The sequence below is a fragment of the Lichenostomus cassidix genome, chromosome 8 (assembly GCF_008360975.1).
Source record: "Lichenostomus cassidix isolate B80296 chromosome 8, HeHo_3.0, whole genome shotgun sequence".
Lineage (NCBI taxonomy): Eukaryota > Metazoa > Chordata > Aves > Passeriformes > Meliphagidae > Lichenostomus > Lichenostomus cassidix.
In genome coordinates this window covers 20,517,154-20,543,559 of record NC_139489.1, presented here as the reverse complement: position 1 = coordinate 20,543,559, position 26,406 = coordinate 20,517,154, and the positions used below count along the sequence as shown (strand labels likewise).

The following is a 26,406-nucleotide window of genomic DNA, read 5'->3' as shown; positions in this document are numbered from 1 at the left end:
CAAACACAGGTATCACACACGCACACAGAAGATTTCTGTAAAGAATGTGTGCTTTGCTCAACAGCCTCGAGAAGCAGCTGACAGCACAAGCACACTAAAGCAATCCCTGGCCGCCCGGGACTGCAGCAGCACCTCACGCAGTACTTCAGGGTGCTGCCCACCAGCCGTGAGCCTGGCAGCACAGCAGAGCCGGGCGGTGGCAGACGGGCAGCGCCGCTCGTGCCCTGCTCGTATGCCGGCAGCGCTGGGTGCCTCGGGGAGTCGGTGAGGGGAGCCGGGCACAGGGCCTGGCCGCCCTTTGTGAGGGGACACCGGGCTCCGGTGAGTGTTCTCGCCGGCAGGAGCACCGGGGGCGGTCGGGCTGTGTCCTGCCGGCCGGGCGGGGGCCGCGGGGTACTCCGTGCTAGCCCGGCGGCAGCTGCGGCCCGCCCCAGCCGGTTCCGCCCCGCGTTCCCTCAGCGCGGGCCGCGGCCCTGCCCGCCGGGCGGCAGGGAGGGAGGGTTCGCCCCGCCGCGAACAAAGCAGCCCCGCCCAGCGCGGCCGCCGCCGCCATCTGTCCCTCCCTCCCTCCCGCCCCCGCGGCGGGGCGGCTCCGACCCGCCCCTTTCGCTTTCCACTTCGGCACGGCGCCGGGAGGGCCCCGGGGCGCCGCCGGGCGGGCAGCGGTGCGGGCGGGCAGCGAGCGGAGCGACAGCGGCACTGCACAGACCGCGGCACCGGGCCGGGCCCGCCCGCCTGCAGCCGGGCCGCCGCCATCTTCCCCTCCCGCCCCGCCGCTGCCGGCGCGCTCGGGCCGCGGGGCCCCTCAGGTGAGCGGGCGGGACCGAGGGCGGGGGCCGGCGGGGCCCGGCGGGGCTGCGGCGCCTGGTAGGCGCTGCCCGGCGTCCTCGCCGGCCCCGGGCTCCGTCCGTGGCTTCCCCCGCGGGCGGCGCATCGCTCCGGCTGCCGGCGACGCCCGAGCGCCGCCGCCCCTTTGTTGTGGCCCGGTCGGGGCGGCTCGGGCGCGGTGCGGGCCCGGGGAGCGCTGTGTGCCCGAGGAGCGCTGTGTGCCCGGGCCGCCCCACGGGAGCCGTGCTGGGGCCGTGCGGCCCTGCCCGCCGCCGGTGCTGAGCTCACGTTCCCGAAATGCTGATGCGGCTCGGCGCGGCGCAGCTCACCGGGGCGGCTGCTGTAAACCCGGCGGAGCTGGATTGCCTATAGAATCGCGCGTGGAGAGGGAAAAAACATTGGAACAACGCGGGGAATTAGAGGAAAAACGCGTTAATTTCTAGTCTTTAGAAGTTGTTTGGCTTTTCTTATTTCCTTGCCTTCTGTTTTCACTGGGATGTGAAGCATTGCATAATTTAATGTCACCTTTTTGTCATTCGCGGTGCGGAATGCGCTGGGCAAGGCGTGTGCCTGTTGTAGCAGGGGCTGCTGAATGCTGAGCTCTGCGGTCACCTCCCGAGCGTGCTGAGACAAGGATTACCGGGTGCCTCTGGAGCAACAGCTGATCTAAGCAGGGCAACAACATGGATTACTAGATGGCAAGCCAGGGAAAAATCTGTGTGAGGCAGGAAAGGCTGGTGTGTAAGAGGACACCGATTTGCTGTGTATTGGAGTAGAAAAGGTCTCGGAGTTCAGCTGTGTGAAGTTTAGAGAAGGTTTTCTGTTAAGGGCTTAATATGCTGAATGCATTTCATTTGAGATAATGAACTGTGTGATTTCTTAGGGTGAAATGGGTGTCAGTGAGCTCCCGCTGACTGCTGTGGGAATCAGGTGTGATAAACATTTGCCCTATGGTTTCTTTTTTTTTCCTCTTTTTTTTGTAAATTCTTTTGATATAGAATAACTGGGATATGATTGAGAGCACTTCAGAAATGGAGCCACTAGGGACTGAGCGGGCCCAGAGTGCCCTGTGGGCTCTGTGTAACCAGAACACTGGAGTGGCCTCTGGGAAGGCACAAGAGGCAAATGTAAGTGTCTGTGGGGTGGATTAAAAAGTGAAATAACTTAATGCTAAATAGCCAGCTATTTAAATATGTAGGACTTGTTCCCACTGAGGTTTTTTGTGACAGCTCCCCAGGATGCTGAGGTTGTGGGTCCGCATCACAGCTGTCAGTGAACCAAGACTCCTAATTTGGCATTGTGTGTCACTTTAAATGTGTCACTGCTCTCACAGCATGACACTTCAGATTTCAACTATAATATCGTTTAATTAATATTGTATTTCAGAGTAGCTATTGATTTTATATTCCTTGCCTGGTTTTCCAAATGTGTATTCTATACTTTTGGCAAATTATCTGTTTAAGTTGATAAATAACATATGAATAATGCTTATTGTACAATATCACAATTTAATTGCTTTTCAATATTAAATTATACTTCTAATTTCTGTCGCGTGAATGCATATGCATTTAAAATTTCTTCTAAGAAAGGTAGCTTAAAGATAGAGACTGTTTAGCGCTATCTTTAGATACTTCTAGTTAATAAACATTTCACTGAAATAGTATATTGATGCATAGAAGTGAACATAAATATGTTCTTATTTTTTTAAGAGTTATTTTTTTATGGTTGTAACACCATGAGAGGATTCTTGCTGTTGGCATGTTCTTAAAATATGGCTAAGAACAGAACAAGGGTGAAGCCTATTGCTGGAAGATTTAGCATTAGGTAGTATGTTCCAAAGAGCTTGTTTAAACAACATCTTGTCCACTGAAGTTAAAGAGAAACGATGTGTCAGGTTTGTGGCAAGAACTTTTTTTTGTTTTCTTATGTAGAAAACCAAATTTAAATAGAACTAGCAGAAGATAAGAGGGACTGGACTGGAGAAGGAGGGAAGGAGTGGAGAAGTACCACTCTGAAAAGACTGGGCAAGATAAAAAGGTTGTATTAGAAATGTGGTTGATCCAAGGCACCTGAAATATTAAGCTCTAATTCTCGTTTGCTTTCATTTATACCTCAAGCTAATGCTGTGCTTCAGTCATTCTTGAGTATTAGAGCTTGAGCTGATCAGATTGTGACGTTATGTGCCATATGTGCCGGCAGAAAGCAATACAGTGTGATGGACCAAAGATGCAGCTTGAGCTCTAATCTTGAGTTTCCCTGCTGTTCTTTGCTTTTTAATTGTTATTATTTTTATTTATACACGTACTGGCATACCACTGAATGTCAGAAAACCTCATAGATTTCATAGAGGGTGATATGTAAACCTATGTAGATTTATAATTTCATGATAAAATGCTGCTTATTGCTTTGACAGCATAATGCTTATAAAAGAAGTCTGAGCTCATCAGACTAAAAACCTTCAATTATGTGCAAATCTTCTCTAGTAGGTTTACTGTTCTTTTCTAGCTATTTGTGTTGCTCTGACAAGGAATGTACTCTAAATATTTTCATAATACTGTTAATTTATGAGCTTATTAGTGTACTTCAACTCTCTTTCAAAAGTTCAATATCCAGACTAAGTTTGGATATTATAATACATTTTTCTTTACTGTACCCCAAAAGTGCTGCTACTAGTCCTATATCAAATATGGAGGGTGCAACCATTCTTTATCCTGCTCTGTGAAAATAAAGTAAATGAAGTTAAGAGTTAGAATTGTCAGAGACTTTATGATCAGGACAAACCTTTTAATTTAAAAACAACTACAATGGAGAATGGAAGACAACTCACAGATGCTGAATTTTACTTCATGTAGATGTAGTCTGAAGCCAAGTCTTGAATAATATGCTCATTTTGTCATCAGTAAATTACATAAATAATTAAGAGAAGCTTTGAAGCTATGTAGGGTGGCTTCCTGTTTACACTTGAGTCCAGTAGAGCCAGCTGAAAAGAAAGCTGGACTTGGTGTTCTTTTCTTCAAAGGGATTCTTAGTCTGATTTTTTTTTCCTAGTAGTTTTCTGATGAGGAGTCTCAGTATAGCTTTGCCTAAGACTTAATTTGTCTTTTGATAAGGAGGTTAATTATTTTATATAAAAAACACCAGTACCATAATGCATCATAAAAGAGAAGTACGAGTACTTTAGATGAGGTTGTGAATTAAGATGTTAGTACTAAACTGCTGGTTAAATTTGTGTTGATTGTCTTTTTCCTTCAGTGTATAAGGGTAGGGTTGAATTCTTTCTCTTGGACCAAAAATCCATATCCAGTTGCCAAAAGGGGAAGCTGAAACAGTGATAAAACATGAGGAAAAATCATTTTTCTGTAAGTTTTGGTTTTTGATTTGTGGGTCTATCCTTCTTTCTTGCAGAAAAGCTTTTGGCAAGCCAGAGTTTAATTTTTCCTTTTAACTTTACCAGCTGACAATGTGCTTATGGTCTCTGGGTGTGTCTTTCATGAAACCCATCAAAATACTTGGTGATTGGAGTCTTCTATGTCTAAAATGAGAATTAGACCTAGCCATTTTAAGAAGTTAGGCCATTTCATCTGGCACAACTAGGTCTCTGTTGTTCCAAAATAAACTGTGCTGCTATAATCGAATGCTTTGCTAGTCAAATGTTCTGGCAAAAACTTACATAGAAAAAAATCGGCATACAGTTGTGAGGAAGACAGAAAATTTGGGGGTTTAGACAGTAATGCAAAAAAACATGTTATTAAGGCCTAAGTTTTTGTTTCTGTTCAAGTTCACTAGCATTGGTTTATGGTGATCAGAGAGAAGTTTCACTGGGATAATTATCTCTTCCTTTCCCGTCCGATAAATAATTAATTTCTTGTTAATACTCCGGGTGTTTTATTTGGTTTATTCAGACTTACTCAGATTCTGTGCATCTTTCCCTAGTAGATAGGTTAACTCCAGTTTTCCAAGGATGAAATACCGGGAGGCTACATCATTTTCTCAAGCTAGCTTGGGAGATGGGCTGCCCACAGCTGGTTGTCTTTCTGTTGCAGGATCTGCATAAATGAATGGTTTCATGAGGAGATTAAGAATAACTTTTATGTCCCCTTTTGATTTATAAGGGAGAGACACTGAGAGTTATAACCTGTTGCTGTGGATATCTTGCTTTGTATGGTCATCTCCCCTCACTTTCTTCATTTTTTGGATCACTGTTGCTCCAGGGTCTCCTCCTTCCTGGGGCTATTGCCTCCTTCTGAGGGCTAATCACTGCCACTGCTTTCTTCTCTGGTCTTAAACTGATTATGAGAGTGCACTGAAGTCAGGTTAAGACTTTGCTACTGCCAGAAAGCAAAACTCTGTTAGTTGCTTGTGTCAGCATTAGTGCCCTTGTGTCCAAGGAGTGAGTAAATGCATGAGTGGCACCCAGCTCAGAGGAGTGGTCAGGCTCAGCACAGCGCAGATGTGGGGCTGGGAGCTGGCTGGGGTGAGTGGCTGAGGGCAGAGGTGAGAAGAGGCACTGCCTCATTTTACATTGAAATTGAGTGGGATTAAATTGAGATTTTCCTGATGAGAAATCATATTCTTGTATCTGCAAGAGTGCTGCTAGGTGTGTGGGGGATTCGTTTGTTGGGTTTTTTCAAGCTCCTGATAATGCAATGTTGTGTAGCTTGGCTGTGTTAGAGGGTTTCTCCCCACATCCCCAGTTCTTTTCAGCAGATCAGCTTAGGAGTTACTTTTAAAGTCTTTTTATTGCTTGAAAAAACAAGTTCAACAGCTTCTCCTGTAAGTCATACTTAAGGAACCAGGCAAGACTTAGCCAAAAGAAGAATTCAGTTTAGGTTTCGTAAGAGGAGTACATGCTACAGTTGTCCTTGGAGGAATTGTGTTGCAAAGGAGCTTGGGCGATGTATCTGTGGGAGCTCTAAACAAGCAGACTGCTGGCCACCAGGGCCCCAGCTACATCTACCCACTTCTGCTTTCTGCTGGCTGGAGAGCTCATTAGACCAGTGAGCCACTCATCCTGAGTTGGTGGAAAAGCTCCTGCAGTGCCAGAAGTGAGGAGGGCAGAGGAAGGGCTGTGAACACGCAGCTGGAGGTGAGTGAGTGCATGGCAGTCTGGCAGCCAGCGGGAACTGTCTTAGGCCACCTTCAGCTGGCAGCTTTAGATCCCTGATGAAGGGAATAGACAGAAATAAGACATCCTTAAGAAGGAAGAATGGAAACCCCTGGCTTAGTTGTCATATGCTACTTCAAAGTTAAGGTGGGGAGAGATGGCATTTTTAGTGTGCTGTGCTTTTTATGTGTTTTAGAAATATTTAGGTTCATATGTGAGTTCTCTAGATAATGACATAGTAAGTGACTCTTATGCTCTTTGAACTTCACTGTTTGCATTTCAGAGAGGAAAATTTTACATATTGCAGACTTGGTAAGCACAATATTTTCATACTGATAGGGAATTGATTTCTTGGTAGATTTGTTTGTCTGAGCCCCTATTTATGTGTAGGACAGAAATTAAGAAGTTGCAGAGGCATTGGTAGATCTTAATTATGGCTTCATAGTCAACCTCAAAATCAATTACTTAATAAAAAATTAATCTTGCAGTTTAATTTTTGTAATGCCACTATGTTCTGCCTTATAAATCTGCATTTTTATTTTTGTTGGTAGCCAACATTTGCTAACCAAGCAGAAGATTAGATATTTATCATAGCTAAAATTCTTTCTTTCCTTTTAGGCTGCCATCATGACGGCTGAAGAAACAGTGAACGTTAAAGAAGCTGAAATAATTAAGCTAATACTGGATTTTCTGAACTCAAGGAAGCTTCACATCAGTATGCTGGCACTTGAGAAAGAAAGCGGGGTCATTAATGGCTTGTTTTCTGATGACATGCTCTTTCTAAGGTAGGACTTCATTTTCTGGTGCTTAAATACCACATTTATGAAAACACAAGAGTTGGACTGTGATTCAGTCAGCAGCCCTGTGCCACTAAGCAGGAGATCTTAATTTGTGTCCTCATCTTATTCTGCTATGGCCTGATCCCTTTCTGGGGCCCAGCCCTGCAGTGTGTTCCACCTCTGAAGTTACTGACATCCTTCTGTGAGCCACTCAGAGTCACTGACCAGGCATCAGCAGCATACATTGACCTTGGTTTTTTTTCTTTGCTTGTTCATTTTAACTTTGTTATTTTTCTGGCACACCAATGAATGCAAGTGGGAAGGAGCCTTAACAAGTGCCAGTATCAGTGCAGATTAAGCTGGGGGAAAACCACAAGCATGAATGGGATGGGAAAGCAAGACCTGTTGGCATATGTGATCTGTTATTATCTGCTTACCAATCCCACGGCCCTGAAGGTGTAATGTCTTCTAAAATGTTTTTGCAGTATTGTGGTGCAAACAACAAGAATGAGTGGTTTCCAGAGCTTTTCCTCAAAAATATTATGTGTGTTTCAAAATAATACTTAGATTTGTCTTAAATTTAACAACACGAAAGGAGCGTCTTTCATCATAAAGGCATGAGGGCTGGTGCAATTTACCATTCAGGATATTGCTCTCAATATTATTAAAAACAATCAGTGTAGATCCACAGTAGTTTTTCAGCATTGCTGTTGTCTGTTCATGTCAAAGGTACTTAATACTCTTGAAGCATGAGAAAATAATTTATCCAGTTGTTCTTAAAACATCTAAAAATGCGTTTTATCACTGAACAAATCTTCTCACCTGGCTTCCCTTTTGATTAAAATTATATATATTGGACTAAAATGAAATGAAAGAAGAATTGCAGAAAGATTTGAGTTATTAATCCATTTTTTCTTGTTTTGTTGTTAGCTTAGTTGGACAAACTCATCCTTCCCTGGTAGGCCTGGGCCTTTTACAGAAAGCTCTGTGTGTGATACGAGGGCATAAAGAAATTGAACTGCTCTACCGGTGCAGTCCAGCCCACTGATCAGGGATCTGGAGCTGCTGTGCTGGCACCCTTCCTGCCGAGCTCTCCCTCTAACATGCTTAATATGGGAGCTCTTTGTCTTCCTTTTGTAAAATAGCCCCAGCAGTATTTATGCAATTCAAGTTAACTCATTTTTAAGTTCTCTTTCATTAATTGAGATGTATTCATTGAAATGATACCTTTATTCAAACTCTTCAAGTAAGATTTTTTTTTTTTAATAAGAATTACAGGTAAAGCAGGAGATACAGGACCATTTGGTACTTTTTGGTGTGCCTGCAAAAGTACTTAACATTTCTCCTTTTAGTGTGCAGTTATTTTTTAAAAATACTGAGAACAGACTTGGATTTTGCTCTTGTTAGTCATATTAGTCATTTTGGCATCTGTGCAAAACATTGACTTTTCAAAGCAGATTGATCACCTGTTGTGTATTTAAATTATAGTTTTGTATTTAAATCAGCTGCTTGCTTAGAAAAAGGTTGTTCTAATGCAGTGACATTCAAGGAATGATCCTTTCTTTTACTAGGCAGTTGATTCTTGATGGCCAGTGGGATGAGGTTCTTCAATTTATTCAGCCTCTTGAATGTATGGAAAAATTCGACAAGAAAAGGTAAAATAGAATGTATGTTAGAATTCAGTTTTTTTGAGTTCTGGAAAATGAGGATTTCTAAGTAAAGTCTATAAAAATAGTAGTTCTGAGTTTTTCACCTTAGTTTTTGGAGCTTTTTTCTAGCCTGTGTGCTGTTCCATAAGTGTGTGCATGTGTTTTTAAACTTGTACTTAAAATACGTGCTGACAATCTGTAATGAGTTGTCATGTGTCATACACTTTAAGAATATGATGCATGTTGTACAGTCTTTTAATAGGTGGCTGCTCTGTCGTATTTCTATTCAAGAAATAATATGATTGTTATACTTGTTTTTTTTCTAATTAGCCTTCTGATACTCGTAATAAAATATTTCTGAAAGCAAGTATGGAAAAAACATTTCCTGATAAAAAAAAAAAAAAGTTGTGGTTACCAATCTGTTAAAATTTCATATCAGAGTTCCTTGTCGTGGCAATAGCTATGCCTAACTCAAAAATGTGATGTAAAATAGCCTGCTTGTCTCTAGGATCATGTTTAACCACTGGAGCAAAATGTATAGTGTTTCTCTTCTCACCGGCAGGTTTCGTTACATTATAATGAAACAGAAGTTCTTGGAAGCCTTATGTGTAAACAATGCGATGTCAGCAGAAGATGAGCCTCAGCATGTAAGAATTGCCTCTGGTTTTGGAATTTTTTTGTTGTCAGAAAATCTCTTGAGATTAGTCTGATTAAAGGCAGAGCAAAAGCTCCCAGCATTAAATACACAAATTTTAGCTATTACCAAGTGGTTTCATAAACACTGGAAAAAGGAATCAATGTTCATTGGAAATGAGGCTCCCAGGTCTCAAATACAATTGTACATAAAAGGGTTACTTGAAACTTTGCAGTCAGATCAGTGACCATATGCTGTGTCTGTGGTCCTGACCCTTAGATTTACTTTAGGTCAGCGTGCTAAAATACAGGGCTCTTCCTTTTTTTTATTACTTTTATTTTCCAGAAGTATTCTGAGGCAAGCCTCAGAGTCACAGAAATTTATGGTTGTAATGTGGGCCAGGTGAAAGTTTGAATGAATCTTGTACTTAATTTCTTTTGGTTTTGGAGAAAAAGGTCAGAATTGTTTTTTTTGAGGGAGCAGATGTGTTCACAAAGGACTCTTTCAGTTAAATGTGCAAACGGCAGGAGTTGTGGACTTAAGTTTTTAATATGGAAAGAGGCATTATTAACTCAAACTGGCAAAGAAAGTGTGCAGATTGTGAAATTAGTTACAGTTTTTAATTTGTGTTGATGATACAGTAATACCAAATTTCTAAGACAAAAAATGTATGACATTAAATATGAAGAATGCCAGTAGTTTTAAGACAAGTGATTTTGTTTTCCAGACTGCATTCATTTTAATTCTGTGTCCCATTACACTTACACTATACTTGAGGGTTTTCTCTTGACAGAATAGAGAAAATTAGAAGTAAATCGATATTTCTAGTTATAAATGGGAGGTGTACTAGTCCTTTTATCACTCAATCTGTGCACTGTTGCTAGACAGCAGTAGAGGGGGAAAAAAAACAGATTAATGTTCCTTATTTTATTTTAAATGTTACCAAATGTGTTAGCATGTTGTGGGTCAAAGCCTGCTGTATTGAAGTATCTAGGTAACATGGCTAACTGGGGAGTTCTACTGGTTTTTGCATCTTTGTCGCTAAAAATGTCAGGATTTGTGTATTTAACGTTATTCTTGGATCTTAGCTATCGACAGGCTTTGTAATAAAGCCCTCTATTCATTTGGAGGTCTTATCTTCTGAGAACTCTTTGAACTTTCTTAACATTTTTGATTGAAGAACAGAAAATCTTAGTATAAAAGCTGCTAATCACTGTAAACTAGAGCAATCTACAAGGCTTTTATGAAAAGCTACTGGCACAGGTTATAGAAATAAAGGGAAAATAAGTCAGCTGGCTTTGAGAATGGAAAGTGACCTTTTGTGCTTCAATAGAATTGGAGCTGCTCAGCTACAGATTTAAAATTTTAAGCCTGTCAAACCTGCAGTGACATGAAAATGTTCCATAAATCTATAAAAAATGGGAATGGATGGGGGATTTTAGGAAGTCGAAGCATCTAGGAATTTGTCTCTGTTGTAACTACATTAGTATCAGCAAATTCCGACTCTATATGCTTTTTTAATTAAAATACAAGCACTATTAGTAATAAATGAATGATGGCAGATAAATTCTGTTGCTGCCTGTTGTTCAAGTGTTTTCTCATGGAAGCACATGTACTCCAAAGAGCTCTGTTGATATTAATGTTTCCGTAGCTGGAATTTACCATGCGGGAGGCTGTGCAGTGCCTGCATGCGCTGGAGGAATATTGTCCCTCTAAGGAAGACTACAGCAAACTGTGCTTGCTGCTGACACTGCCTCGCCTCACCAACCACGCCGAGTTCAAGGAGTGGAATCCCAGCACTGCCCGGGTGCACTGCTTTGAAGAAGCCTGCGTCATGGTGGCAGAGTTTATTCCAGCCGATAGGAAACTGAGCGAGGCTGGCTTCAAAGCAAGTAACAATCGCTTATTTCAGCTCGTCATGAAGGGACTGCTTTATGAATGTTGTGTGGAGTTCTGTCAGAGTAAAGCAACAGGAGAAGAAATCACAGAAAGTGAAGTATTGCTGGGCATTGATCTCTTGTGTGGTAATGGGTGTGATGACTTGGACCTTAGCTTATTATCCTGGCTGCAGAATCTGCCAGCTACTGTGTTTTCTTGTGCATTTGAACAAAAGATGCTTAATATTCATGTTGATAAACTCCTCAAGCCTACAAAAGCTGCCTATGCTGATCTTCTGACACCTCTTATCAGCAAACTTTCTCCTTATCCATCATCCCCAATGCGACGGCCTCAGTCAGCAGATGCTTACATGACCCGCTCCTTAAACCCTGCCTTAGATGGGCTCTCGTGTGGACTGACAAACCACGATAAGCGGGTCACAGACCTCGGGACCAAAACTTCTCCCATGTCACACTCCTTTGCTAATTTCCATTACCCTGGAGTACAGAATCTCAGCAGGAGCCTCATGCTTGAGAACACTGAATGTCACAGCATTTTTGAAGAGTCACCTGAGCGGTAAGTGCAGCTAGAGCTTTGTTTTTACCTTAGCTTACGTTGCACTTTGTGTGTTCTTACCTGCACTGGGACCCTGAACATAATTGTAACATTGAAACATAATTTTGTTGTTTAAAATCTGTTGTAATAGAAACTGGGTATAGAAGGTGCTTTCTTCCTTATGCTTTTATAATATAAGTAGAATTTTGTATTTGGCTTTTGAGCCTTATGGATGCAGTTTGGGCTCTCTTAAAGCTTCCTAGCACAGAGCACAAATATTCTCTGAGTATGTAATATGGTCTAGCTAGGATTTGTGCTTAGTATTACTGAATTCTTCCATTCAGATAAATAAATGGAGACAGTGAAACAGCTGTAACTCCTATCTTCTTTCTTCATTGCGTTGTGTCCTCAAGTCTCGATAAATTTTGGTCTTGACACTGTAAATTAGTTGCTTAGGTATACTTGAACAATTTGCATATCCCACTGAAGTTGTTGGAAACGACAATATGCCATTGTTGTAGCATTCCTGTTATCACTTAAATTGTTACAATAGTAGCTCAGCTTAAATATTTGCTTCATATTTTCCAAACCAAAGATGAATAAGGCAGCTGAATGTATTATATTTTTTGTGTTGGACTTTGAGATAGTTGGGTTATGCTATTAATAAATTCTTTAATAAAATGTGGACTGCAAAATTGGCTTCTGAGAGAAATGTCCTGGTACATATCAGTTGAGAGTTTATCATCATGTTTCTGCCTGGCCTTAATATTTTGATTAGCAGTTCTGTCCTTTTTGAATGGTTGTAGTCACACTTCCCTGGAAAGCAGCTGCCAGCTTTTTTGGCTCTTAGAGGACTATGTGGGCAACTAGCCCTGCACTTGGCTGCAGTGGCCAGGAGAAGACATTTGGGGTTGTGGTGATCAATCTAGGCCACAGCTGGTCTCTTTATTAGTTTTGCCTTGGAGCAATATTCCCTATGTTTTGTTATGGTAAAGGGCAGCTGTAATTGAACTCAGTAAAAAGAAAACAAGCAGTTACCAAACTGATGTCAGTTCACCAATGGTAATTGGAAATATTTACAGTAATATATGTTTTAATATTTATCTTACTACTTGTCTTGAAAGGAGCTGATTTTTTAAATTAAAATCTTGGGTTTTATCAGCCTCTTCACAACTGGCATTTTTCTGGATAGCTTCAGTCTTATGGACATATGTTGCACAAATAACATCATTGTGTGGGCTAGATAAGGTGGTTAATTCCTGCAGTTCTTTATGTAGGCCTTTTCATGTCGAGTTTATAGTTTGTAACATGTTTTTTTTCAATAGTAGTATATCTCTTGAAGGTTAGAATTGCAGAGTCAGATTTATAGGATTAGAACTATAGAACCAGACCCCTAGTTTTCAAGAAGGCATTACATTTTTCAGAAGAAAATCCAAATTCAGATCAAGTGTCCAGCCTAAATGGCAATATTTGCAAGGGCGGAAGCTGAACTTTATGTAAATCTGACCCTTGCTTCCTCTCACATGAAAGAAATGCTGTGTTTCTTTTATAGGTTATGTTTGTTAAGCAATTGTCTTTTAGTCAGCTGTGTTACTTTTGTTATTGTACAGAGGTGCCCAAAAAGTTTAAAATAACTTCAAAAAAACTTGCTCCAAGTCACTGAGTAAAAGACTTTAATTTGATAGAACTGAAGATGGACATCCAAGGCTTGCAATGTGTTCTGCACATTTGCTTGTTGATTGCCAGACCATTTTGGAAGAATGTCATGCAGAAATACTTACAATACAAGAATACCAAAGCCAGTATATTTTTCTACCTTGCACTTTCAGCAATGTTCAAGTGGATGGTTGTTAAACATAGTTTAGTTTTAGATTGGTGATGGTAATTAAACTGGTATCTTAGGGAAGAGTATAGTCACATCGTATATCAGATACATTTTGTGCACATAATTGCTTTGAAACAGGAGAGTTTGGGTAACTTGTTAGTTAAAAGGTGTAGAATTCAATAGGGATAGAAATCATGGAATTTGGGTATGCCATGATAGTAAGGGTTTTTGGAAACTGGCTGCACTTTTTGTTTGTCAGGGAGTTCATTTTCTTTAATGTAACACTTTGCAAGTGGCATTTTTTTCCTAAGTAATATCTTCAGTTTGATATGACTTAAGTAGTTTGCTTGCTTGTGTTATCAGGTCTTATTCTAGAATGTTATCTTTCTCTACTTGGTTTTCTACTCTTCATTTTTCTCAGTTAAGCCTCTCTTCTTTTCCATGTTGCTGCGTGAAGTGATACTCCTGTGGAGCAACAGCATCCCATCGGCAGTGAGCCTTCGTGCCAGAGCTCAGCCCCAGAAAATGAACCACTCAATGCAGCACAGAGTCAGGGATCAGCCAAAACAGAGAAAAATGAGGTAGTGCTTGTTTGTTCAAAAATAATGAGGCCCTTTGAGCTGGGTTCTGATTGCTTCATAATGATTTGTCTTTGTGTGGAGAACTTCATGCATGACAATGGGTTGCTTTGAATCTTGTTTTACTATAGCAAAAATGCCATATTGCATCTTGTATAGGAAACTACTAGTTTTTTGTCCCCCCCCCCCCCATTGTATAAAGTTCTGCTGTCATTTAAATCTGTAATGCAGCTGATTAGCGTGCCTGGTCATATCAGCAGTCCAGCTAAACTGTTGTATGTATCTTTAAAAGGAAAAAAATAAAACCCCAGCTAACAATGTTAGATTAAACAGTGCTTAAGCATCCTCTCCATGTTTTAGTGTGAAATCTACCATATAGCTTGTAATTTTTAATATTAACACTAGGTTTCATAGGTCATCTTACATCAGTTCTTGTCTGGAACACAGAGAAATTAAAATTGGGTATTTCTCTCATAAATATATCTTTGCTATTCAGAATCTAATAGCATAGCCTTCTTTGGATTCCTCTTTGAAGGCCTGTGCCTTGACTATTTTTTCTCTAATTTTTTTTCTTTAACAGCAATATGGGGAAAGTGAAATAATAGCTCAAAAGGAAACAATGAAAAGAGTTACCTATTCTATTCTTTTTCCACAGTTAAAGACCTGTCTCTAAATGTGGTAGTGATGAGTAACATTGAGTGTGCTGTCTGTTCTGTTTGCAGAGTCAGGTTGGATTTTCTTAAGTAAATTTTGTCTTGGCTTATGGTATCTATGTGGTACTGAAAAACCAGTCTAATCTTGACAGGGCTCTGTTCTAGTGGACTCTGGATACTTGAGTGAGGCAGTGGGATAATACTGTAGGATTAACAAAGTCCTCCAAACTTTAGGACTTCACTCCCCTCAAGGACTTTGAGTCACTTCTCTGCTGCAGTGGTGGTTTGTATGCATGTTGGAAGGGAGGGAAGAGCTTAGCCAGACATAAAACAGGGCAGGCTTCAAAAGGGAAAAAATAAAACAGATGCAGAATTTGTAGGAGAGAATGAGGGCAGGAGCTGCTGTGGTGAGAATGTTGGCCAGGCTGTTATACACAAGCAGAAAAGAATGTGGTACCTGGTGCAATTTCTCCTTGTTTTGTGTCCCACATGACAGTGGTGTATGTGTATACCTGTATGATTAAGAAATTAATTTAAGTTTCTTGTCAGAGCTTTGTTTTTGCTGTGTTCCTGTAGAGGCTGATTTAGAAGCCAGAGTTTATAGAATAGAGCTTCTGGGCAGCATATTTTAGGTTTGCATGTTAGTTTGGATAATAGTGGCACAGAATGCACCAAATCAAAAGATTGAATAAAATTGTAATAAACAAGTATCAGTCATGGAAAGAAATACAGACAAGAATATAGTTATTTAGGATTATAACCCAGTGACTGGGGAATAGTTAATGAATTCCCAATACAGAAGATGAATGCTTTTGACTTCTGACAATAACTGTAGAGTTTCTGAATTGCAAGTATTCACTGAGGGAAACCTAAGGTGATAACCATTTTGCAAATGTAGCAGTGCTAGGAAATTCATTATAAATAAAAAAAAACGTGTCAGAGAACAAAAAATCATACTGCAAGTATTGTTAGTTAGAAGAAATGCAAAGGCTGTTACAAAGAAATGTGTGTGAATTGTCTGAACTAATGCAAAATTATGAGGATGTCCTTATACAACTTAAAATCATAGATGACAAAGCTGTCTCTCCAGAAAACAAGAAAAAAACTCACCTGAGGTTTTTTTTCCCTTTTACTACTGGTTTTTTTCGCTTAGTTGGTAAATACGCAGTTCAGGATTTTTCTTCAGAAAATGTAGGGCAGTTCAGTGTGGATAATCTGGCCTTGGACTAAAGTGCTTTTGGTTTTCTGTTTGTTCATTTTTATCTTGTTCTCAGCTGTTAGCAGAGAAGTGAAAGAGAAAATGAGGTTTGGGAATGCAGAAGGCAGCAAGTCGTGGGCAGCTGGCAGTGTGGGAAACTAAAGACAGCATCTAAAAGAGAAAAAATTATGAGAAGGGAAGTTCATGCATTTGTTTGGTCCAGAAAATAAGGAATTTTAAAGTTAAAACAAAGTACCCATTTCAAAAGTAAGATGTAACACTTGGATAGACCACTGCAGAGTTGGCTGCTGGTAGAGGCAAATTGAGTCTGCAGACTGATGGCAGGGAGGTATCAATATATTAAATATTAAATTTGTAATGAAAGTTTGACTTACATAGTTTTCTGATTTTTGTTTTCAATTTTTAATCACTTACTTGTATTGACCTTAAGTAATACTTCGGAAGTTTTGTAGGAAAGAGCAGTCTCCTTCAGAATTATGGCAGGACTGCTGCAACAGTGAATAGCATAGGCTGGCAGTGCTTTCTCTTTTTAATATGTAAGTTGTGTCTGGTTTTAAGGAAGAATGAAATCATCACTCCTCAGAGGTGAATCTCCTGTCTTTTTGATGCCTGTGTTGAAACACTGAACCAGAAAGGAAATATTTAGGTTAAATACCACAATTAACTGTTTAAATTCCATCCATGATTTCTCATTTCTTTTTAGCTTCGTGATTCCACAGAGCAGTTTCAGGAATACTACAGACAAAGACTACGTTACCAGCAGCACTTAGAACAGAAAGAACAGCAGCGACAATTGTATCAGCAGATGTTGTTAGAAGGAGGAGTCAATCAAGAAGATGGAGCTGACCAGCAACAGAACCTTACTGAACAGTTTCTTAACAGGTTGGGGGAGTTTCATTCTTCTTCTACCCACCCATATCCCTCTGTAAGTTGTCATAATAACCTGGTTTGATGGTTTGGTTTTTTTAACCTATCGTTTGTTATTAGATCTATCCAGAAACTAGGAGAATTGAATATGGGTATGGACAGTCTTGGAAATGATGTACAAACATTTAGCCAGCAATGTAATGGCAGCAAAGGGATTGCATCTACCAACCCCGCAAGTAACTTCACATCAGCACCTTCAGATGGTAGCCAGAGGATAACAACTGATAGCCCAAACCTTAATACAAGCACTCCTCGAAAGTGTGGATCTGCTAATCAGATACCCTTTCCTGAGGAGTCACCTGTACAGGGGAATCAAAGGTAAGTTATTGGAGAGCATTCAGGACTGGAAATATCCTTCTGCTAGCACTGTGTGAGTAGCTGTTTGTATTTCTCTTTAGTTATCAGATTAATTCATCGTTGAATAGGGGTATTTAGCTCAAGATCAGTGTTTTCTAGATATTTGTGTAGGGATTATGAAGTCTTCTTTTTTTTTTTTCTTTGACAGCATGCATGAGGAATAATGGTTATTTGTTATGGCTTATATTTTATGCTTATTTTTTAGATTTTTTTATTCCGTTATGTATAGTTCTTGTTTATTTTGTGTTATACTACATTTCTGGAAGCTTTTCCATGAAATACAGACTAGATGAAGGGAGAAGCAGGGCAGAATTGGAGCTGAATTTCTTCTGTTAATTAAAAATAATCCTGACCTGAAAGAAACAGTAATTTTTCCGCCTCTCTGTGTCTATGTATTGTATCTACACATAGGTATGGCATAGAATGAAAAATATTTTTAACTTGCATTCACTTGCTCAGTGCTTGGAGTTGCTGCAAAAAGGGCTGCTGCCCCTTGTAAAAATAATAGTTTAATGGTAATGATTCAGACATGTATAATGCTTTACACAAGAGTCAGTTCTGAGAATGACTGAAACTGTAATTTTAGCCCAAAAAATACTTACCAAAAAATCTGTCTCTGCTCTTGTTGTTTTGTCTTGTGATTTTAAACACTTCTCCATATCAAAACAGTGCATCAGAACATGTTGTCACTCAGCCACAGTCCGAAGACTCTTCGGGGAATTTATCTAGGACAAGAGGCGATGAGGTGAGTTTGCGTGGTGTCTTTTACCATGTGTGTTATCAGAAGATTCAGTATTTAATCCTGAGGATGTGACATCCTCTTACTGTTAAGAGATATTGAGAATGAATTTTGGTTGGTGCAGTGCCTAGAGAATCACCATTGAGATTGGAAGGGACATCTGGAGACTGAATCCAAACTCACTGCTCAAAAGAGGGTCAATGAGAGCAGCTTGCTTGGGGCTGGGTCCAGTTGGGTTTTGAGTTTCTCCAAGGGTGGGCTACCTCATCCCATGTCTGACCACCCTCACAGTGTTTTTAAAGCACAAAAAATTTGAAGTGGAATTGGCTTTTATTTTATTTGGTGTTCATTGCCTCTTGTCCGTTCACTGAGTACCACAGAGAAAGAGTCTTGCTCCATCTTCTTTACCTCCAGTCACATATTTAAATACACTGGTGAGATCACACATGCACACCCTGAAAAGCGCTTCTGATCTCAAGGCCAAACAGTGCCAGCTCTTGCAGCTTCTCCTTGTACAACAGATGTTCCAATGGGATGTCTTTTACAACCATTGTTTTGTGTTTTCCAGGTTGAAACTTTTAGTGTTGGACTCCAGTCAGTATGGTCTGAAAACCCAGAGAAATAGTTAGTAGGGAAATAACTGCAAAAAGTACATTCCAAAGTTTCTGCATCCGATAAATAAAAATCATAATCTTAGAAAGGTGATCATGAAGTCACAGGGAGGATGATGTAGGAAAGATTACTGTAATCTAATGACAAGTTTGTGTTACATACAGGGTGAAAATCTGATTCTGTGTTTAATACTATATTTGGTTTAGAAACCGTGTTTGGCTTTGACTGTTTCCAGTAAAAATGAAGCTTTGTTCCCCTTGCAAGTTTCACAATCAAATGTGTTTACACAGAAATAAACTGTAGTATTGGCTGTCTGAGACGGGTTGTTTAGAAGAACAAAAATAAGTGGAAGTCTGGAGGGAAAATGAGAAGTGTTAATCTAACGTTATCTGTAAAAGTTAGTTGAACAAAAGAGCTTCAAGGCATTCGTGGACTTGGAGTAGACATTGTTTTCAAAACTGTACTTTGACTAATCCAGCCTGCTGTGCTGCTATTTGCTAATACTTGGTTACACTAAATTAACATTATTCCACAAAGAGTCCACATCTACTTTTAAATGTCCAGTTTTACACAGAAGAGCCTAATTTCACTGTTATCCTTCTATGCAGGATGACAAATCAAAAAAGCAATTTATTTGCATTAATACTCTAGAAGACACACAAGCTGTCAGAGCTGTAGCCTTTCATCCCAGTGGGAGTTTATATGCTGTTGGCTCCAACTCTAAAACTTTGAGAGTTTGTGCCTATCCAGAAGTAATTGACCCAAGGTAAGAAAGCTAGTATAATAATTTCTTTTTCTGTATCATAGCTCTTCTTTTTCTTGTAGCTACTGATACCTGTACATTTCATACCTTTATTTTATTGTCATAAATAGAGCAATGCTCTCTGGAATCCTGAACTGCCAAACAAAAATAAGGTGATGTGCTGAAGTATTTGTGTATTTGTGGGCTACTGCTTTGCTCTCTTTCACTACTTGCAAGATGTATTGCCTCAAGACCACACCTCCCCTTACAAAAGTGTTGTCTTTTGTCTCAGCAGTTGGGCTTTCCTGGGTTTACTAGTTGGCCTGTGGTTTTGATATTTGAGCTGTAAAAGTGGGAGAAAGCATGTGGCAATTCCCAAGCCAGCACAAATTGGGCTTCACAGGATTCGGTTTGTGGCAGGAGGACAGACTTAACACTAGAGAGCTCTGTCTTCTTGTACTTTTACAGCAAAACTTGCCAGAGCATGTCTGTTGACCTGTTTTACTCTAAACATTGTTTTCTAGGTTCATGGGTTCCTTGACAGAAAAAGCACTGTTTGTGGTTTAGTGTGCACCTGTGTTTTCAGTTTACTGTCCACCCATTCTTTTTAATAGGGTGGGGAAAATACACATGGAAATAAATATTTCACATCAATAACAATCTCCTTATGTCTGCTCCACTTATATTATTTTGTTGGAGCAGGGGAGAAGTGCAGGCATTTAAAACTTCACAATTTTAGGAGCTACAAGCACGCACAGTGATTTTATCTGGGACATCTTCCCACTTTGGTACTGATGTTTGTGCTTCCAAAGTGTTGAAAAAGTAATCTGATTCTTTTTTCTCCTCCTTAAATATCATCAGTAAGGTAGCCTTTGAAGGTTAATTCCAAAATATTTATGAGCAGTGGATGACACAACAAAAAAAGGAATTGATTTCTCTGTTACCCAGTGCAAGCCAGCTTACTGGGCTTGAAGCCCAAGCAGCCTCTTGACTGGTAAGCAGTGCAACACATGTTGGCTTCTGCACAGCTGCTTATTCTCATAATTGGGAAATGTTAGAACAACTCTGCAGCCTTGGTTTCTACCTGCAGTGCACAATCTGATATGACAGCAGACATAGTGCATCTCCACATGAAAGGAATACTGAAGTTTCCTTAATTCTGACCCTGTAATTCTTCCACTTACTGTTGTTTTTAACTGTGCTTACAGTTTGCCTAAAGCATTTCATCATGGAATTTACAAGTCAACAGAGAGATTACATAATCTTAAAGATACTGTAATCTTTGTAACAACATGAGTCTAGACATCCATCCAAAATTACGTGCTTTTCAAAGACCTATGTTTGTGTAGAATAACTGTTCTTTGAAGCTTTGTTGGGCCTTTTTAGAGGTGTTTTTAAATTGTCCTTCAAACTGGTGTATGATTCAGGACAGGCTGGTTTGGAGTTGGTTTTTTTCCTTTCTCTCAAGGTATAATAGTAGTCGTTTTTTGCACACCTTTAAGATTAAACACTGACAGATAGACGTTGCAGTTCTGCAAATGTTGCTCAAATAATCACAGTCCTTCCATGCAGTGGATTGGCAGTATGTGGTCTCTGACCTGGGCTGGGGCTCCTGTGTCCTGGGAGAATCAGTGATTCTCAGCTCCTAACATGTAATAAATCCAAACTCAGAGTGTGAGATAAGGCATTAGGCCATTTAGGAAGCTCTGTAGTGTGTTCAATGATCCTGATTTAGGTTAATCTCTCATGGATTTCCTCTCTGGCAATAAAACAAAATTAGCTTCCATGAAGATTTGCTTTAGTATTCTTTACTAAAGCCATGTTAATCTCCAAAGTTTTTCAACAGACTTGAATGATTGTCTTCTGTCTTTTCTCTCTGCCTCATTTGTTCAAGTATTTATAGTAAGATTTATGAATTTTTTCAATACCAGTTGAATTTGTTGAATTTCTCCTGTTGGTGTTACTGGAGTGAATGTTGATGGACGTGGATACTGCAATACTTTATCCTAAGTACTTGATTTCTTCCTTCTCTGAGAGCAGAGAAGGAATATTGTAGGAAGGGAATTGATTAAAATCAAGGAAATATACATTACTGAGACTGTTGCCTTTATTTCAGCAGTGTGCAAAGCTGACATGGGTTTACAAATAATAATCTGTGGTGCATTTAGATGCTGTCAGGATTCTTACATTAACACAGTGGTGAATCTGTTTTTCTTGAACAGGCTTTGCATGCAGTTGCTTAGTTGAACTCGTGCATATTCAAAAGTGGCCATAGAATTAACATGTTGGAAATATGAAGGATGTAGAGAAAAATCACACCAGTTCAGGTTTCATATGAAAAGATTTCATTGTACTATAGCTAGTAATTACTGTATTTTATCTGTATCAACCCTTTACAGATGAAGGGACTGTGTAAGTTCTTTTTGCATGTTCAATCACAGATAAAATGGGAGGATGAGTTAAAACTGAGAAAATGAGATTAAGAAGATCCTTTTGTCTATGATCACATATGTATGTTACCATGCAAGTAGTCATGTGAATTTCATGTTACCCAAAATAATTAAAAAATAGTGTTTTCATTTTAGAATACTTTGTTTTCCTTAGAACTAAAAGGGAATTTTTTTTCTTTTATCAGTGCTTATAATACTCCTAAACAACCTGTAGTTCGCTTCAAAAGGAATAAGCATCATAAAGGATCAATCTACTGTGTGGCCTGGAGTCCCTGTGGACAGCTTTTAGCTACTGGTTCTAATGATAAATATGTGAAAGTGCTGCCTTTTAATGCAGAAACTTGTAATGCAACAGGTACTGTGCATATATTTAGTTCAAATAATTTATTTTCAACTACTTGTCCAATATTTGTCAAAGCCATTCAAATCACTTTGATTATGTTTTGTTATTTTTATTCCAATATTTTAATTTAGTCTCTTTTCCCTTTTACCATCACTGTGATCTCTGTCCAGCAAAGAACCACTGAGAGGCTGGGAATTATCTTTAGGGTTTTGTTTGGCTTGTTTGGTTGTATTTTGGTTTCATTTTGTAAGACTCTGGTATTGTGCTATCCCCTGACAGATTCATCTTCGTATATAGTAAAACAACCGCATGTTCTTACCCACCTCTAGAGACTGGTTGTCACTAAGAATTTATTTCCACTCCTAGTTCCCTTTTCTCTTGCCTAGTTTTGTCATCTATCTTCTCACCCATCTTGAAAAGGTTTCTGTCTCAGCAAATACTACTTTCCATTCCCAACCCACCTAATGAATACATTGAATGTGACTCTTATGTTTTGTGTTTTGAACTTAGGCTGCCCTGTCCTTTGTGGTTCAGTGCTCCCAATGATCTTTTCCTTCTGGCAGAGAGAGCCTTTTGAGTTCACCAAAGTTTACACACATAATTAAATGTACTCTGTAAGGACCATAGGCTGCAGTTGGCACTGGTGGTGGTTTGTGTACATTTTGCAAAGCTTTAGGAAGTAGGAAGCTCAAACAACACTCAAAACCAAGGTTCTTAGAGATTTTATTTGAACTGTAGTAACTGAAATAGCATGTTCTGTGCTAAAGTGCACAGCCATGTTTGCATTTGGTGGCATGTTCACCCTTGCCTAAAATACTCTGCATTTTCTCTGTAGCTGCTCTAAAGAGCACATCACTAACAAACAACAGTATGCCTTAATTTGTTCCTTGATTTTTAAATTCTTTTAGGACCAGATTTGGAATTCAGCATGCACGATGGGACGATCAGAGACCTTGCTTTTATGGAAGGCCCAGAAAGTGGTGGTGCTATTTTAATAAGTGCTGGAGCAGGGGACTGTAATATTTACACAACAGATTGTCAGCGAGGGCAAGGCCTGCATGCCCTAAGTGGTCACACTGGTATGTACAGGGGGGCTTGTCCCACACATTTCTAAGTCTGTATTGTAATAAAGTTGTTGGGTTGTTTTGGTTGGTTTAAAGTCATTGTGTTTTTCTTTTTAGCAAGACTTAGTTTTCTTCTCCCAATTGCTCTTGGGCTATTTTGAGGGGAGGTGGGCAGTGGTTGTTTTTAAATATGTTGGTTGTTAATGTAATGGAGAGAGTGCCCACTTCATTCCAGAGAAGATGCAAAGCTGGGTATTGCCATACACTGGTGCATTGGATCATGCAACCTGCAGGTTTTCCATAGAACTGTTAAGTCTCTGGATGCAAAAAATAATCACAACTGTAATATTTCACTGTTTGATTAATGATATTTAATCAAATTAAGAAGTCTTCTTGTTCTCAGGACATATTTTAGCACTTTATACATGGAGTGGCTGGATGATTGCATCTGGATCCCAAGACAAAACTGTAAGATTTTGGGATTTGAGAGTGCCAAGCTGTGTTCGTGTTGTGGGAACAACGTTTCATGGAACAGGTGAGACTTGCTATCATGCTTCTAATCATGCTGGCGTAAAAATAAATTTTGAAGATGTCACAGTTGTACAGAGGGAATGGGGTAGGGGGTTGTAGTGCAGAAGGAAGGCTTGGCTTAAAGAAAGAACCTGTGGGGATATCTATACCTCTGGGGTTGGTTGGTTTGTTTCTTCCTGAAGTTCTAATTCCCTTCTGAAGATGGGTGGAGTATTGCCTTGTGATTTTCAAACAAACACTCTCAGGTGTATTCAAATACAGCAACCTAACTGAAGTCCTTGAAACTTTAGGGCTGCAGTGAATTCCTTGCAGTATTCCACATTATTTCATAAGAGTGACTTTCTTTCCTGTGATGCAAAGATACTTTTCTCGTGCAACTTCAGTAGTGTCTTTGCCATGGTTCCAGTGTGACCTATGTCTTCAGAGTTTTTAGTGCTGAAACATAAAAACTTTCTTACTGTAAGGTAACAGTAGCAAGGTATATTCAGTTCAATTTAAAGCCAGCTTTTGGTGTTGTTTTACAATGTATATTCTTGTGTAAAAAAAAAAAAAAAAAAAAAAAGCTGTCTATTTGCACAAAGGTCCCTAATGCCAAGGTATGACTGTTGGGGTTTCTGTCCCCCTGCAGGCAGTGCAGTAGCCTCAGTGGCAGTGGATCCCAGTGGCAGGCTGCTGGCCACAGGCCAGGAGGACTCGAGCTGCATGCTGTACGACATCCGCGGGGGCAGGATGGTGCAGAGCTACCACCCCCATGCCAGCGACGTCCGCTCGGTGCGCTTCTCCCCCGGCGCGCACTACCTGCTCACCGGCTCCTACGACATGAAAATCAAGGTGACAGACCTGCAAGGTAACACAGGCAAAGTTAACTTTCCCTTGGGTGTGTTTAATGTTGGAGTTGAGAACTTGGCTCAAAGATCAGGTTTTACTTTAAAAGGGGAAAAATAGTGGAGCTTTGAAAGGTTGGACGTGTGTCTCTGTGATTGTGTCTGTTGGAAAATGGTTACTTGTGTTGCTGAAAGTGGAGGCTGTGAACTAAATTTTGTTTTGGGGTGAGGGTCTCATCACAGTAAAACCACTGATTAACGCTTTTGCCTGGTGAGATGGCCATTGCTTTCAGACAGAGTTCATAAAATTGACCCTTAGAAAAAAAAACCCTTACAAAGTATAGCAATTCTTAGTTCTATACGAATGAGTTGAAAAGAGAGAAGCTATTAGGTATGTTTAATGGACTTGACTTTCTTGGATCATTAAATTTTAATCACCTTGTGTAAAAATGGTGGAGATCTGCATTTTTAAGTTGTACTGTGTCCAGTAATGCCTAAAAATTTAAATGCTGAGCCTTATGATATGCTCTGTGTGTGTGAGAGAGAGAAAGGGGGGTCAAGTGTGCTTCATAAGGTGAAATACAGATGTAAGCTTTAGTAAGCAAACTGGTTGAAAAACAAAAAAAACCCTGCTGCCCAAGGGCTGGGATATAAATTCATGACATGACTAATGATTTCTTTTCCTCATACACAGGGGACCTGACGAAGCAGCTTCCTCTGATGGTGGTAGGGGAGCACAAGGACAAAGTTATTCAGTGCAGATGGCACACACAAGATCTTTCCTTCTTGTCGTCTTCTGCAGACAGAACTGTAACCCTTTGGACCTACAATGGTTAGAGTGCAAACAAAGGCAACTATGCAGCTGAAGCACAGAGACCTGCGACTACAGAACTGTCCAAACAAGTAATAATAATGAGGCTTTGAGAGAGCAGCAGTTGAGCAGGAGAGTGTCTTATCTGGAGGAGGGTCACTTGTCACTGATTTTTCTGGTTTCTAGGAGGTCTTGGTGTTTTTAGTATATTCTTTTGCAGTGCTTCCAGTCTTCCATGTTGAACTCATGCTGCTGTGACCTATTGTAGTCTTGTTGCCAAAGTCTATGAGGAAAACTCTTCTGTTGTTGATGTGCACTCAAAGTAACATGAATGATGTGTTTACAGTTTGGTATTAATTGCATTCCTTGTTCTTTGCCTCAATGAGAATTTTGTATAGAAACTTAAGTTGAGGAACACTTTAATCAAGTCTGTATGTAGTTAAACACACATAAAAGAAAAACTACTTCCACTGTTTTTTCAGATTTATTGTACTCATCACTTTTAAGCAAGAGCTCAAACTTTATAACATCTCCACAATTTCAACGTTTTTAGTAAAAAAAAAGCTGAACTTTAAAGGTTGACTAGGTAGTAACCACTTCTTGATTATGGTCCATTATATAGTGGGGGTTTTTCTTTCTTTTCATCTAACCTGGGAAAAATGTTGCTGTTTTTACTACATGACATTGTTTTGAACAAGCTAACTTGTTGGAGGGGGAAAAAGTAAAATATTGACTTTTTTCAGTAGAAACATGTAATATTTTACTTTTTGAATGCAACAGAATACCTCTGTGTATAATGTACTGTAGAAAAGAGTGGATTGGCAGCAGTTGTCACAGTGAGCTTAATGGCTATCAGTTTTTCAAGTGAAAGGGATACCATTAATGCTGTAATAGAAACCAGCATGGCTTAAAATGCTATGTCTGCATGATAATTTAAGAATTGTTTAAATTCCCAGTTCAGAAGCTTATCTGAATTTTATTTCTTGCACTGTTTATGTATGGGAAATTGCAGTTTTATTTCTACAAAACTTTAGATTCTAATGTTTATGTATTGTTATATTTTCATATTGTACAGTTCCTTTTACTTTTTAAAATATAAACCTTAAACTTTAGGTTATTTATTTATTTGAACTGCAGTTAAGTTTTGGATTCTCTTGGTTACTAAATTATATGTGCACTGTAGCAAGCATTTTTAGCTATCGTATAAAAGTGGAAAGGTAACTATAGAAGTGTATCTGTGCTATAATCTCAATAAAGACCTCCAACACCTGCACCTGTTTCATCTCTTATTTTGGATTCTTGGT

General features: G+C 39.8%; 1 protein-coding gene across 3 annotated transcripts; it reads left to right on the top strand.

Annotated features, from left to right (window-relative positions):
* The first annotated feature begins 216 nt into the window (after window positions 1-216).
* On the top strand, window positions 217-26,375 carry WDR47 (WD repeat domain 47). 3 transcript variants are annotated; one of them, XM_085068280.1, is made up of 15 exons: window positions 217-321; window positions 6,551-6,717; window positions 8,283-8,366; window positions 8,923-9,007; window positions 10,646-11,448; window positions 13,710-13,833; window positions 16,406-16,584; window positions 16,690-16,947; window positions 17,656-17,731; window positions 18,946-19,103; window positions 21,715-21,884; window positions 22,781-22,951; window positions 23,340-23,471; window positions 24,096-24,314; window positions 24,986-26,375. In XM_085068280.1, the coding sequence occupies exons 2-15, from the start codon at window positions 6,560-6,562 to the stop codon at window positions 25,126-25,128; spliced, it is 2,760 nt and encodes a 919-aa protein (XP_084924406.1). In that variant the 5' UTR covers window positions 217-321; window positions 6,551-6,559; the 3' UTR covers window positions 25,129-26,375. The 3 variants fall into 3 exon arrangements, with proteins under 3 accessions (XP_084924406.1, XP_084924405.1, XP_084924404.1); XM_085068279.1 differs by lacking the exon at window positions 217-321 and adding an exon at window positions 605-809; XM_085068278.1 differs by lacking the exon at window positions 217-321 and adding an exon at window positions 1,827-1,955.
* The last annotated feature ends 31 nt before the right edge of the window (window positions 26,376-26,406 follow it).

What these genes read in the sequence shown, in the direction of transcription:
- WDR47 (XM_085068278.1), top strand. Translation starts at nt 1,839, where the DNA reads ATGATTGAGAGCACTTCAGAAATGGAGCCACTAGGGACTGAGCGGGCC. An exon ending in GGAAGGCACAAGAGGCAAAT is followed by an intron (nt 1,956 to 6,550) that starts GTAAGTGTCTGT and finishes CTTTCCTTTTAG; the next exon opens with GCTGCCATCATGACGGCTGA. An exon ending in ACTGAACAGTTTCTTAACAG is followed by an intron (nt 16,585 to 16,689) that starts GTTGGGGGAGTT and finishes GTTTGTTATTAG; the next exon opens with ATCTATCCAGAAACTAGGAG.